Source organism: Eleutherodactylus coqui, chromosome 4, assembly GCF_035609145.1.
Source record: "Eleutherodactylus coqui strain aEleCoq1 chromosome 4, aEleCoq1.hap1, whole genome shotgun sequence".
NCBI classification, from domain to species: domain Eukaryota; kingdom Metazoa; phylum Chordata; class Amphibia; order Anura; family Eleutherodactylidae; genus Eleutherodactylus; species Eleutherodactylus coqui.
Genome location: NC_089840.1, coordinates 256,033,443 through 256,045,520, shown reverse-complemented (window position 1 = coordinate 256,045,520; position 12,078 = coordinate 256,033,443). Strand labels below are relative to the sequence as shown.

At 43.9% G+C, this 12,078-nt stretch overlaps 1 protein-coding gene across 1 annotated transcript in view; it reads left to right on the top strand.

Annotated features, from left to right (window-relative positions):
* Positions 1–12,078, top strand: part of ADAM12 (ADAM metallopeptidase domain 12) — a 465,263-nt gene that overhangs the window by 301,840 nt on the left and 151,345 nt on the right. The window contains exons 9-11 of the mRNA XM_066601144.1: positions 1,564–1,733; positions 6,501–6,585; positions 11,318–11,463. Of these exons, the coding sequence (XP_066457241.1) occupies positions 1,564–1,733; positions 6,501–6,585; positions 11,318–11,463 (401 nt within the window). The remainder of the gene's footprint in view (positions 1–1,563; positions 1,734–6,500; positions 6,586–11,317; positions 11,464–12,078) is intronic.

The following is a 12,078-nucleotide window of genomic DNA, read 5'->3' as shown; positions in this document are numbered from 1 at the left end:
CCAATGAAAGCTGGCGCTGGGTTAACGGCGATAGGTGATTATTACACCCCCCCCCCCTCCCACACACACACACACCCGCGATCCAGCTTGCTAGCTTCTTGACTTCCAAGCAGGCTCATAACCCGAGTTTTTGCTCTTAAATCAGAGCGAAAGTTTGGGAGAGAGCCTGCTCGCAAGTCATGAAGCTCGCAAGTTGAGGCGCTCGCAACCCAAGGTATCACTGTATTTATGTTATGCATTTGTTTCTGGTGCTGTATTTATGTGCTGAGCTTGGTTCTGGTACTGTATGTTATGTTGGTTCTGGAACACTATTCATTTACTGAGTTGTCTTCATGCTGTTATCCTGTTGCTTTCTGCACAAGCAGAATACTGGCAGACTGCTTATCAGTGCACTGTATATCACTTTTTTCTTATAATGGGGAAGGTGCCAAAAAAATATTCTATACATGGTGTCATCTAACCTAAGACCGGCACTTCTTATCTCTTGGGCAGAGCAGAGATCATCTCTCCATCTGGAGGACCTGTGCTGTACTGCATTTGACAAAATTCTGTTGATGTAATTAGGCACCATGTAATGCTTAATTTGCCCTATGGGGGCACTGCAGGAAAATTGAACACTCACTGCGAGATTACAGCTGATTGATGGGAGTCTCAGCAGAGAGATACTTTATGATTTCCTTATTGCCAAGGGTTTATTTCCAACAAGGGATTGTCGAAAGTGGAGAACTCCTTTTCAAAATGAGCTCTGATTGATTGCTGTGGGAAACAAAAATAGTTTTTGTGCTAGATATTATTTTTGATAAATCTTATTTGCTGCATTTTTTTAGCAAAAAAAACTGCATACTCTGGGTTATCTTTTAAAGAAAACTTCCAGGTTTGGGAAGAAATTCTTTCCTGGGACAGGGGGTCATATCGCCTGCAGTTGCTCTTCTTCCGGGCACTATTTTCAGCTATCCAAGGTGGATGCAGAAATTTTCTAACAAGCTAATGCAGACTGTGCACTGCTCTCTGATTGGCCAGTGCTGATCACATGAGAAGCTCTGACTAATCAGAAAGCAGGTATACTGTATTGGTGGTCTAACACTACCAAAACAGACTAAGTAGTCTGAAGATTGCATCTGCCATCTTGGATGTCTGAAAGCAGATCCCCAGAATTGGTAAATCAGAGGGACAGCAGAGAACAACTACACGTAATATACCCCTTACCCCCCTGAAACCGAAGGATGGCTTTAAGTTTATGTATACATTGAGACAGAATGGGGTATTTGGCCGCCTTCATACACTTTTTTTAGGGTGTTCCTTAAAAATCTATACCAAAGAGCAACTTAAGACACATAGGATAGGCAGCTGTGAATCATATATTGATCTGCATGTTAAAAGTTCTGCTTCAGTATCGCAGCAAGCTTACTGCCTTCAGATTGCTCCTCTGCTGTCTTGGGCCTGCACCTTCTCCTAGCAAGGTTGTGTTATTATGATTTTAATCCTAGACATAATGATGACCTATGATTATGTTTATTATATGATTTTTACTAATAACTGTATTTTTTACTATTTATCATGCAGTTTTTCCGACCATTGAATATCCGAGTAGCACTGGTTGGTGTTGAAATCTGGAGTGATGCAGATAAATGTGCAATAACTCAAGATCCTTTTACCAGCCTTCATGAGTTCCTGGACTGGAGAAAACTGACATTACTACCTCAGAAGCCCCACGACAATGCACAGCTAGTAAGGTCTGCTCCTCCACTCACTTTTAGGACATTTCTGGACATGTCAAAAGCAGCAGTCATCTCATTGGGGCCGTCTGCATAACCTTGCAGCCGTGGCCTGCTAACTCTATTGCAGATTTTCTTCTTTTTATACTTACCCCCCTCCCATATGGGTTCTCCTTAGATTCAACTCCTGGCACTGTGAATGTGTGAAATGGGTAGTCCCCACCATTCACTGTCAATCAACCACTGACCATGAGTAATAGGGACCACCCACTTGACACATTCACAGCACTAAGAGCTGAATGTAAGAAGCACCCATGCAGGGGAGTGGGGTTGGGTATAAATAAAAGAAACACAGACATAATTGGAGTCAGCTAGGCCATGGCTGCAAATCTATGCAGCCAGCCCCGTTGACATGTGGAATTGACATCCCCTCTTCAAGTAGCCAATCGTATACCATATATGAATTCACTCCTTTGTAACTCTTCTCTAGATCACCAGGAATACTGGTATAAACTCTTTGACTACTCTAGACCACCAGAGAACCTTTGGCCACCAGGGTTATTACTAGTGTTGAGTGAAATGAAACAGTAGAACCTTATTTCAAGCTGAACTTTGCTAAAAGCTTGGTTCAGAAATAACTTGAACCTCAGGCAGTGTGTCTCAGCTGAACATGATAAAAGAAGGAGGGAAAAGAGCAAGAAAGATAAAGAATAAGAAGGAAAATGAAGAAGCGAAGGAAAAAGCAGGGGAAAAGAAAAAATAAGACAGAAAAATTAGGAAATAGAAGAAAAAGGAAGAGGAAGGAAAAAGGAGAAGGAGAAGAATGAGAAAAATCTTTTCCTTTTCCCTTCTTATTCTTTTTCCTTTCTTTCCTTTCTTCTCCTTCCTTTTCCTTCCCCTTTGTCCTACTTCTGCTTCTTTTTCCAACTTCTTTTTCATATGTCTCCTTTTTCCAACTTCTCCTTTTTTTCCTGTCTTCTTTTTTCATCTTTTTGCTTCTTTTTTATTTTTTTCTTCTTTTTTCATCTTTTTTTCTATTTTTTTCATCTTTTTCGTCCCTCTTGTTTCTACTTTTTTCATCTTTTTTTCTTCATCCTTTTCTTCATCTTTTTTTCTATTTTTTTCATCTTTTTCGTCCCTCTTTTTTCTACTTTTTCATCTTTTTTCACCTTTTCTTTCTACCTTACCTTTCTTCTTCCTTTTTTTCCATCTTCTTTTTCTTGTTCATCTTCTTATTCTTCTTTTCCATCTTCTTTTTTCTTTTTCTTCCTTTCCATCTTCTTTTTCTTGTTCTTCTTCTTTTCCATCCTCTTTTCCATCTCCTTTTTCCTTCTTCTTCCTTTCCATCTTCTTTTTCTTGTTCTTCTTCTTTTCCATCTTCTTTTTTCTTCTTCCTTTCCCTCTTCTTTTTCTTGTTCTTCTTCTTTTCCATCTTCGTTTTCTTGTTCTTCTTCTTTTCCATCTTCTTGTTCTTCTTTTCCATCTTCTTTTTCCTTCTTCCTTTCCCTCTTCTTTTTCTTGTTCTTCTTTTCCATCTTCTTCTTTTCCATCTTCGTTTTCCTTCTTCTTTCTTTTCTTCTTCTTTTTCTTTTCCATTGTCTTTTTCTCCTTCTTTTCCATCTTCTTGTTCCTCTTTTTCTTCATTAACGTTGCCTTAAAACAGCTCAAATGTGGTAAGATACACTTCCAAGGGACATAAGAGTGTTATACAGGGATTTATGGCTCCTACACAGTGTTAGGAATACTGGTGAAGTTCCAGTTCAGTTCAAACTAATTCGGTCCAAAACAAGCTTTTTGCCGAGGTTTGGTCAACTGGCCTAACCAAACTTTTCAAAAGCTCACTCATCATTAGTTATTACCTGTAACCCCTTCACCCTCCACCCCAGAGAATTGTATTAAACTGTAAAAACCTTAGACCACCCTAAGAAGACTTTTGACTGTGATGTTCGCCAAAATTTAGAGCTGTAAAAATGTAAATATAGTGAGTGCAGATAGCAATAACTGAACAAATCATTTTACAAATGGAGACACTAGCAGAATTAGTGGATCAATATTCCCCCTGCAATCCATACTTTATATTTACAAATGTCATTGTTGTGATTTCGCTTTTTTTCCAATTTGCATTGATTGTGTAGTTACTATAGTCATTTATATGATTAATGCCTTATAATTAGAGAAGCCTACCTGACCTGCCTGCCATTATTAATGAAGTGCTTCTAGTACTGTCGAAGCTATAGAACACATCGAACACAGCATCCACCATATTGACAGATCGTTTTCTAGGTAGCGTCAGTATCATTTAGATTCTTAGGTGCTGTGTTATGCCAACTGGATGAATGCAAAGCAAAATAACAATAAAATTACCTGCATGTTACTTCTTATGGAAATTCAAATTCACAAGGAGTTAATGACTAAGAGAAAGTATAGTGGATGGGGGAGAGTATGAGTTATATAGCGCCATAAACAGGATATTAGAAAACTTAAGCACATTGATTAAGGAGGATGAAGAAAAGATACACGATAAACAAGAGGGTAAGAGGCGGAACCATACACAAGATGCAGGAAGGAAAGGGGGCAAAGAGAAAAAACATATCAGGCAAAGGGAGCCATATGAAGAAAGCAGTATGGACAAGGGGCGAAGATAGGGCGCAGAAATGAGAGAGTGGCATAGATGGGATCCAGAAGGAAGTTTGAGTTAAAACAGAAGGGATAGGGGCATAGACTGGACACAGGAGGGAGAGGGGGGCGTAGACGGGGCACAGGAGGGTGAGGGGATGTAGGCGAGACACAGGAGGGAGAGGGGACGTAGACGGGACACAGAAGGTTGAGGGGACGTAGGCGAGACACAGGAGGGAGAGGGGACGTAGACGGGACACAGAAGGGTGAGGGGACGTAGGCGAGACACAGGAGGGAGAGGGGACGTAGACGGGACACAGAAGGTTGAGGGGACGTGGGCGAGACACAGGAGGGAGAGGGGACGTATACGGGACACAGAAGGGTGAGGGGACATAGACGTGATACAGGAGTGAGAGGGGACATAGACGGGACACAGAAGGGTGAGGGGACATAGGTGAGACACAGGAGGGAGAGGGGACATAGACGGGACACAGGAGGGAAAGCGGGGCCTAGACGAGACACAGAAGGAAGAGGGGACATAGACGGGACACAGGAGGGAGGGGGGACAGAGATGCGATACAGGAGTGAGAGGGGACATAGACGAGAAACAGGAGTGAGAGGGGACATAGATGAGACACAGGAGGGAAAGGGGGACGTAGACGGGACGCAGGAGGGAGAGGGGACATAAATGTGACACAGGAGGGAGAGGGGACATAGGCGTGACACAGTAGGGAGAGGGGCCATAGACGAGACATAGAAAGAGGGGTTATAGATAGGCATAGACGTAGTGCCGTCTTAGCAGCATTATGGGTCCCTGGGCAAAGCAGTGTACTGGGGCCCCTACGACAACTACTCACAAGAATAAAAATGTAAATTATCAATAAAATTTACAGGCACGGGACAACGTCGAGAAAACTCGGGAGGATGAGCGAGTTAGTAACCGGCAACCTAGACCGGAGAACCGGAAGTCTAAGGCTCTAGGGTTAATTTTTCTCTTGCACTGAAGACGTCTCTTTGTTCATAGTGCCAGGCTACTAGAAAGTAACGACAATGAGCTACGCTTCACAAGATGATCCACACATCCATTTGGCTGGAAATCCCTCTTTTTATTATAGAAATTATGCATAATTTACAATAGGAATTAGGGGTAATTTGAAAGTGAAACAGAAAGTGACAAAATTAAACTCTTCACACGTGATATAGACAGATTGGAGCCAAGTTCCTATTCCGTCACACAACATTATCCTGTATGATACAAGGTGCATTCAAATGTTAACATACATAGATTAGTACGGGACCCCTATGCTTGTGGGACCCCGGGCAAGTACCCAACAGGCCCATGCGTTAAGATGGCACTGCATAGAAGGGAGAGGGGGTTATAGATAGGACACAGGAGGGAGAGGGCGCCATAGACGAGACATAGAAAGAGGGGATATAGACAGGCATAGAAGGGAGAGGGGGTTATAGATAGGACAACAGGAGTGAGTAGTCCTAAATTAATTATAACCCAGGAGGTAGAGGTGAACCCAGACAGGTGTGCCAGATGGAGAGCAGCACATACAGAGAGATGAGTAGTGCATATTCTGCAGCACAGATGACTTTAAAAACCCGTAAATCCATTGACCTTCCCATACATCCGTATAGGAGACCGAATAATCTAGAGACAGGAGGTCCAACGACTATATAATACAGATAGAAAGGACTATAAACTGTAGATACAAATGACATAAGGCCATAGATGGAAAGGCAGGGGCATCATAAGATCTCCTTATGGCGACTAGAAGCTACTGAACTTTATTCATTGGCAGCACCCCTTGGTGAGGCGTCCAGACAGGAGCCGTTAACATTGAGTTGGGCGGGTGGTGTGACAGCTCGCGGCGCTGTGACCAGGCCTCTGCTTCACTGCCTTCATAACGGCTCTGACAAATATTTAAATGAATCCAGTGACAGCGCCACGCTAATGGGAGTTTGTAGAAATGAGATGTCTTTCCATTTCAGGAGGTTCAGTGTGAATAATGAAACGTTTTCTCTGCAGCATAACCAGCAGAACTAAATAGCGTGCTTCATATGTGATAATGGAAACCTGAGTGATGACAGTTGCATCGAATGAAGTCGCATCTTCCTTTATCTCTATCCTCTTGTTTTTTTTTTCTTTCCCTTCTTTTCCAGCGGGGTGCATTTCCAGGGAACAACCATTGGCATGGCACCAATCATGAGTATGTGCACGGCAGACAAATCAGGTGGAGTAGTGATGGTAAGTGAGCACGGAGCATCTGGCTGCAGTTTATGTTCTTCATTTAAAGGGCCACTGCATCTGAATTTAGATTTTTACACTCCACATTTGGACATTTTGCGAGAAGGATGTAGCAATGTTCTGCTACTCATGGATACGACAAAAGCGGTGCGCAGACCTTGTGCCGCACAAAAGCGGTTCATACAATTATGTTTTATGGACCTATAGGCAAGGACATAGCAATAGGGGTTGCAGTTGCTTCAGGCCATAGTGGCTAATGCCTCATCTCCACGGGCAGGTCGGAATCCGAGCCTGCCCGCGGCCGAGGGCACTGCTTACCTGTCCGGGTCTTGACTGCAGATGTGTGCGCAGTTGAGATTTTTTTTTGTTTAAATCTCCTGCTTTCCCGTAAAATTCACGGCCGATCGCAATTCAATTGCGGATGGCCCGCAGATCGGATGGCTTCCATTGACCAGCCGTGCAAAACAAATCTGCATGCTTTAGTTCAGCTGCGGACGCCCATGTCTTCCTATAGGCGGCTTGAACTGCAGATCATTCGCAATTCAAATTTGCCCGTGGACATTGGGCCTAAGAGGACTCAAAGGTCTGTTTGCTACAAAAGAAGCCACCGGTATTATAATTGGCACATGGTAGGTGGAGGTCCTGTTGAAAATTTGCAATAGGGACAAGGAACTTTAAGCTTCACCAGTGCCCATAGGCACCCCCTTCTATTGGGAAATGCATTTCTTTCAGTAGGCAAATGTCATTTCAATGGTGCTATATTTGTTCTGGGGCTGTATTTATGTTATGAGCTTGGTTCTGGTGCTGTATTTATGTCATGAGCTTGGCTCCGGTGCTGTATTTATGTTATAAACTTGGCTCTGGTGCTGTATTTATGTTATAGGCTTGGTTTCAATACAGTATTTATTCACTGAGCTGTTCTGGTGTGGGCAGCTGCTATCTTCCTGCTTTCTGCATATGCAAAATGCCTGTCAGTGCAATATACATAGTTTTTTTCTTATGCTGGGTTAAGGGGTAGGCAGCAAAAAAATTCTATCCTAACATAAGACTGGCACCCATGGACCCAGACTGTATCAAGCAAGTTGGAATCTCTTTGATGCCACTTATCAGTACTAGCGTCGTTTAAGGACAGAACAAAACCCTACCGCTGACCCCAGACCTACGCAGATTGCTATAGATAGATGGAGGCCTTCCACTAATAAGCAGCACCATAGCTAAGATCAAACTTCCTGTAATTTATGCAATTGTTAATTGTAGAATTTTGCAGAAAGTCACAAAACAATTATGTGTGATGGACCGGCGGAGCCGTAAAGCATCAAGATGTATTTAACATCCTAAAAATATCTCATCTATATTAATGGGAAATGTCAAAATATTCTGTATGGGACTTCATGAGCTCGGCGCTGTGATTCAGAGCCGCTAATGAAGAAAACAAGCCTCTATACATCCACCCCGTCAGTGATACTACTCATCAATTACAGGGTGCTAATAACAGCATCACGCATTGTTTAACCCGTTCAGTGACCATACCCTCAAAAGTCACGGCAGAAAGAAAGGTTGTTGAGCAATTGTATCAGGCGCCAGTAATCACCTTGAGATTATTGGGGCAGAAAGGTGCAAATATGTCATCAGCCCTGTCTGTGTGTTTAATGAAGCAGCTCTTCTCCGGAAAAGTCATCAGAATCTAGTCATTCACTTAAAAGGGTGAGGGAGTGATTGCTATGTGTTGATTATAACAATTGTTGCAGACAGCTCGACTGAATAATCAGGAAACCATGTGAACTTGGCCAAGACAATGACAAGCGAAGCATTGTAGTATCCCAATGCTTATTCGTCAAGAACCTTAAAGGGGCCTCTCCTCAAAAATGTCACATGGTGTATTGGTAGGAAAGGACAGCAACACCAATCCTGAGAGTGGATTGGTTTTCATGTCGGCCATTCATGCTGTGCAGGCCTGGCATGCCCATGTTGCCCATCAGCAGTTGGCAACTTTCTCTTAGGTTATGTGTAGTGGCCCAGTACATCCATTCCTAGCCACCTCCATAATGTCATCCATGTCTTGTCTTTTGTAGGTGCGCTGTGCAAAAGTGTCTAGTCATTCTATTATGTGTATTGCACAGCTGCAGCAAACGAAGAGTTAAGTGTTTGCATGAGCCTGGGAGATGCTTGCAATGTATCAATTTGTCTTGTCCCGTGGTATGAGTGAGAATATAAATAGGAGTGTGTGAGAGTGGGAAAGCAGTCCAGTTCAGACTCCATTTCTTCTGGGTTCCTGAGAATGCCAGCCACATGGAGGTACCTTCAACTCCCATGTGGTGAAGGATGGAGGAGGAAGAGCGGTTCCTGACTACCTGTGTGACAGCAACCGTGGCAGAGTGAGTCCCTTAAGAGGAGAGAGAGAGCATGAGCAAGAGAAGGTGCATACGGCCAGGCCTAGTACAGAGGTAGTCAGTGATTATTTTTCCTACTTGACCGTCCTGATCTGGGGGATCACCACGTAGAGGTACACCCATTTGTTTTCACATCCGGCCGTCCTGAAGTCTGGGATCACCAGGTGGAGGTACTCTCAAGTCTGCTTCTTTAGCTGCACTGCCAATTTTGTGTAAATTGTACCATCATCTGGAACTTATGTTCAGTAAAGTTTTGACAGGCCCTAACCGTTCCCAAGGACCTGAGGTACGTTACTTTTGTCTGCAGCTCCATTATTTACCGCCGAGGGTCATACCAGTGGGTAACGGAACGGAGGTGTCACCCGTGACATCTGCTATCCCTGTTCTCCAGTTTATTGGGCATCCCTATCCTAGGGGTGTCTGGAAGAGGCTCAGCGCTGCTCTGGCTGAGGCCACGTGTGTCCCTCCGGGAGGGAGCCTGGTAAGTGCCACCGTGACAAGTGACCACTCTAACCTCCCAGCTTCTCAACGTGTGCCTTGTGTCTGGGGTCACCCTAAGGGTCGCTGCATATGTTAAAGGGGTTGTCCCGCGCCGAAACAGTTTTTTTTTTTTTTTTTTAACCCCCCCCCCCCATCCCCGTTCGGCGCGAGACAACCCCGATACAGGGGTTAAAAAAACAAACCGCTCAGCGCTTACCTGAATCCCGGCGGTCCGGCGTCTTCATACTTACCTGCTGAAGATGGCCGCCGGGGTCTGCTCCCTCCGTGGACCGCAGCTCTTCTGTGCGGTCCATTGCCGATTCCAGCCTCCTGATTGGCTGGAATCGGCACGTGACGGGGCGGAGCTACACGGAGCCGGCATTCTGCACGAGCGGCTCCATTGAAGAGAGCAGAAGACCCGGACTGCGCAAGCGCGGCTAATTTGGCCATCGGAGGGCGAAAATTAGTCGGCTCCATGGGAACGAGGACGCTAGCAACGGAGCAGGTAAGTAAAAAACTTTTTATAACTTCTGTATGGCTCATAATTAATGCACAATGTACATTACAAAGTGCATTATTATGGCCATACAGAAGTGTATAGACCCACTTGCTGCCGCGGGACAACCCCTTTAACTCCTTAAGAACACAGTCCGTTTTGATCTCTTCATTTTTATGTCATTTATGGCCTTCCCCAATTTTTTCTTTTAAGAAATAGCTACATTTGCATATATTACAGTCACATCGAAAATATGCAACAGATTTGCCCCATCTCAACATGATCCTGCAAATTTTGTAGAAACTATTGTCCACTGAAATCTATGGAAAGTGTAAAGAGTCCAGAGGCATCCATATCCCAACAATATGACATCATGATTTCAAAGGAGCTGTCTGGTGTGTTCTCTGTTCCTCCCTAGAAGTCAATACCATGAACATTTGATAGGACAGAGATCTGAATGCATCTACACCTTTATGGGAACATGAGATCAACCTGAGGTTATCAAGATCATGGGGAACCAAGCTCATAAAATAAATACAGCACCAGAACTAAGCTAGTAACATAAATACAGCAACAGAATTATGTTTATAACCTAAACAGAGCTAAACAATTGTGTTCCGGGAGCTGATAATGGCACCTCAAGCCATCAGAGGGGAGAAGACGGAGCCAGGAGGAGGATGATTCATGTAGCTCCACAACATCTGCATGGGTGGACCTAAGCGGGAAGGGGATCGCCCCCAACCTACATCCACCTAGTGACCCCCACACAAGCCGGTGTCCAACACATAGCTAAGGCTAGCCATGAAGGTAGAGAGGAACTTTTAACATTCAGTGATACTTTCTGTATCTGTCAGGGTGACCATGTGTAGAAGACATCTCAGAAGTGTTATAGATCTGTACCATGGACACTACTGATATGCCCAGTATATTGATCTGCAGGAGCCAAGGGCTAGAAGCAGAAAATATGGCTGCTATGGGGCCATTGGAAAGAGGAAGCCTAGCCTTTTAGGGGGACCTGTGCAGGACTCTCCACTCCAGAGGAGTTGCATTGTTGCCAAAAATGGAGTGGAAATGGTGTGGATGGGAAAACAAACACCAGGCCCTTCTGTCCTGCTTGGAAAACCCAATACCGTAAAAGAGCTCACTGTGAGGTCTCCTCTATTCCATGTATACCACTGTTATTAGTCCCACTAAAAACTAATTCCAGATACATCCATTCTATCCCAAACACTGACTGCTATTTTTATGAACTATCTTTGACTTTCGGAATGGTTGTCAACCCTACGTGAGAATGCAAGACGTAGCTCTTTGTGTCCAGGTGCTAAATTACCCAACCATCATAACTAAAGCATCTTTCTTTTTACAGGACCATTCGGATAACCCACTCGGAGGGGCCGTGACACTCGCTCATGAGATTGGCCACAACTTTGGGATGAACCATGACACACTGGAAAGAGGATGCAACTGCAAAGGATATGACAAGGGAGGCTGCATCATGACCCCGTCCACTGCGTGAGTGATGACTTTCATACAGTGTCCAGTCATGTTTCTACTATGTAGCCTTTGAATCCCTCCTTGGTAAATTTCCAGATGGAGCAGCGATAAAATTGTTCTTAAATTCAGTAGGATTTCATGGCACGTTGTGCCAAATACAAAAACTCGGCTCTGTTGTATCTGTACAGTATAGATTTTTATGTAAATGTTTCAGGAAATCATTAGAAATCAATATAGCTATGGGGAGAAGATAGTGTAGCAATCTAGTAATTCAGATCTCTGCATCTTCTTGCTTAGGAGTTCAGTGGGCGGTGCTTAGCAGTGATTGACAGCTTTTTCTCTCTCTCTATGCTCAGTCATACGAAGATAGCTGTCAATCAATGATACCACCACCCTCTAGACTCCTAAGCCCAGAAGAAGCCCAGATTTAAATGACTAGATTACAAGTTATACTGCATCTTTCCTCCGTAGAATTATATATCAATCTGCTCAGCTCCTCTTTGGTGCCATCCGGGTCTGACATATGTATCTTTTGTGCTGCAGTAAAAGTCATCAATGTTGACAGCACATCTCTCCATGTAAACATTTGATGTTCTGCCAACAGTGATGAAATTGCTTGGGGAACAATCATAG